This window comes from Coturnix japonica, unplaced genomic scaffold (genome assembly GCF_001577835.2).
Source record: "Coturnix japonica isolate 7356 unplaced genomic scaffold, Coturnix japonica 2.1 chrUnrandom789, whole genome shotgun sequence".
Lineage (NCBI taxonomy): Eukaryota > Metazoa > Chordata > Aves > Galliformes > Phasianidae > Coturnix > Coturnix japonica.
In genome coordinates, this window is record NW_015440148.1 from 4,116 (window position 1) to 6,258 (window position 2,143).

Sequence of the window (2,143 nt, forward strand, 5' to 3'; positions counted from 1 at the left end):
ACCCCATTATCGTCCTGTTTGTCCATTGGGAACAAAGGAGCGAGGAACGAGGTCGGGGCGATTTGGGATTTCGTCATATGGGGTCAGTGCCCCCATTGCACAACATTGCACAACACACAGCTATGGGGCAGAGATGGGGCAGAGATGGGGGGGGCATGAATCTATGGGGTTTCTTATGGGGTTTTATGGGGAGCATTTTAGGGTCAGGATGAGACTTATAGGGTCAAGGTGAGAAAAGGGCTTCCCCCCATAGGGCAGCACCTCAATAGGGATGAATGGAGCCACCTCAATAGGGGATGAATGGAGCCCTAGAGCTGAATGGAGCCCTAAGTTGCACCCCAATAAGGGATGAATGGAGCCACCTCAATAGGGGATGAATGGAGCCCTAAAGCTGAATGGAGACCTAAGGCTACACCTCAATAGGGGATGAATGGAGTCACCTCAATAGGGGATGAATGGAGTCACCTCAATAGGGGATGAATGGAGCCCTAAAGCTGCACCTCAATAAGGGATGAATGGAGTCACTTCAATAGGGGATGAATGGAGCCCTAAAGCAGCACCTTAATAAGGGATGAATGGAGCCCTAAAGCTGAATGAAGCCCTAAGTTGCACCTCAGTAAGGGATGAATGGAGCCCTAAAGATGAATGGAGCCCTAAAGCTGTACTTCAATAAGGGATGAATGGAGTCCTAGAGCTGCACCTTAATAAGGGATGAATGGAGCCCTAAAGCTGCACCTCAATAAGGGATGAATGGAGCCCTAGAGCTGAATGGAGCCCTAAGTTGCACCCCAATAAGGGATGAATGGAGTCACTTCAATAGGGGATGAATGGAGCCCTAAAGCTGAATGGAGCCCTAAAGCTGAATGGAGCCCTAAAGCTGCACCTCAATAGGGGATGAATGGAGCCCTAGAGCTGAATGGAGCCCTAAAGCTGCAGCTCAATAAGGAATGAATGGAGCCCTAAAGCTGCACCTCAATAAGGGATGAATGGAACCACCTCAATAAGGGATGAATGGAGCCCTAGAGCTGCAGCTCAAGAAGGGATGAATGGAGCCACCTCAATAGGGGATGAATGGAACCACCTCAATAAGGGGATGAATGGAGCCCTAGAGCTGAATGGAGCCCTAAAGCTGCACCTCAATAAGGGATGAATGGAGTCTAACCTGGATTAAGTCCCTTCAAGCTGCAGCTCTAACCTGGATTAAGGCCTGGTCTCAAGGGGGGGCTGTGAAGCCAAAATAAGAGGGGGGAAACAGCCTTCACCCCATAGAACAGCACCTCAATAAGGGATGAATGGAGCCCTAAAGCTGCAGCTCAATAGGGGATGAATGGAGCCACCTCAAGAAGGGATGAATGGAGCCCTAGAGCTGAATGGAGCCCTAAAGCTGCACCTCAACAAGGGATGAATGGAGTCACCTCAATAGGAGATGAATGGAGTCTAACCTGGATTCAGGCCCTTCAAGCTGCAGCTCTAACCTGGATTAAGGCCTGGTCTCAAGGTGGGGCTGTGAAGCTGCAGTAACTCAGACCTGCCTTAATTCCACCCAATGCTTCATCCTCAGGTTGAACCCCATCCAACGTGAGGCTGCTCAGCCTGGGCAGTCCTTGGCATAGAGTAACAACAGCACATAGGCTGAACTCATTGTATAGATCCAAATGGAGCTTCTCTATACGTTCTAAGGTGGCTAAAGAAGCCAGGCCTGAATCAGTCAGGTTGGGAATGGAGGTGACGCGAAGGATCCGGAGTTGGTTCATATGACGGGCAATGGAATGAAGGGCTGAGTCGCTCAGGGTGCAGTGATGGAGCTCCAGGTGTTCCAGGCTTTCCAGGTATGGAGCTGCTCTTTCTATGCCCTTGTCTGTCACACGATACGTCCCTGAAAGGCTCAACGTCTTCAGGTTGCGATGGGAGGAGACGTTGAGGAGGTGGGAGTCGGTGAAGGCCGGGATGTTATAGAGCTTGAGGCGATGGAGGCGAGGGGCGGCCGGTCCATTGAACCATATGGAAGGGATCTCACAGCAACGCAGCTCCAAAGAGGTGAGGGATGGGGGGAGGGTGGGGTATGGGATGGGATGGAGGTCGGCTTCGGTCAGGGAGAGGTGGTGGAGGTGGGGGCAGCGGGTGGTGAGGGAGGAGAGGAGGG

The 2,143-nt window shown here is 51.8% G+C and overlaps 1 protein-coding gene across 1 annotated transcript in view; it reads right to left on the reverse strand.

Annotated features, from left to right (window-relative positions):
* Positions 1-52: 52 nt before the first annotated feature.
* Positions 53-2,143, reverse strand: part of FBXL12 (F-box and leucine rich repeat protein 12) — a 6,633-nt gene continuing 4,542 nt past the window's right edge. The window contains exon 2 of the mRNA XM_015851213.2: positions 53-2,138. Within this exon, the coding sequence (XP_015706699.1) occupies positions 1,494-2,138 (645 nt within the window). The 3' untranslated portion in view covers positions 53-1,493. The remainder of the gene's footprint in view (positions 2,139-2,143) is intronic.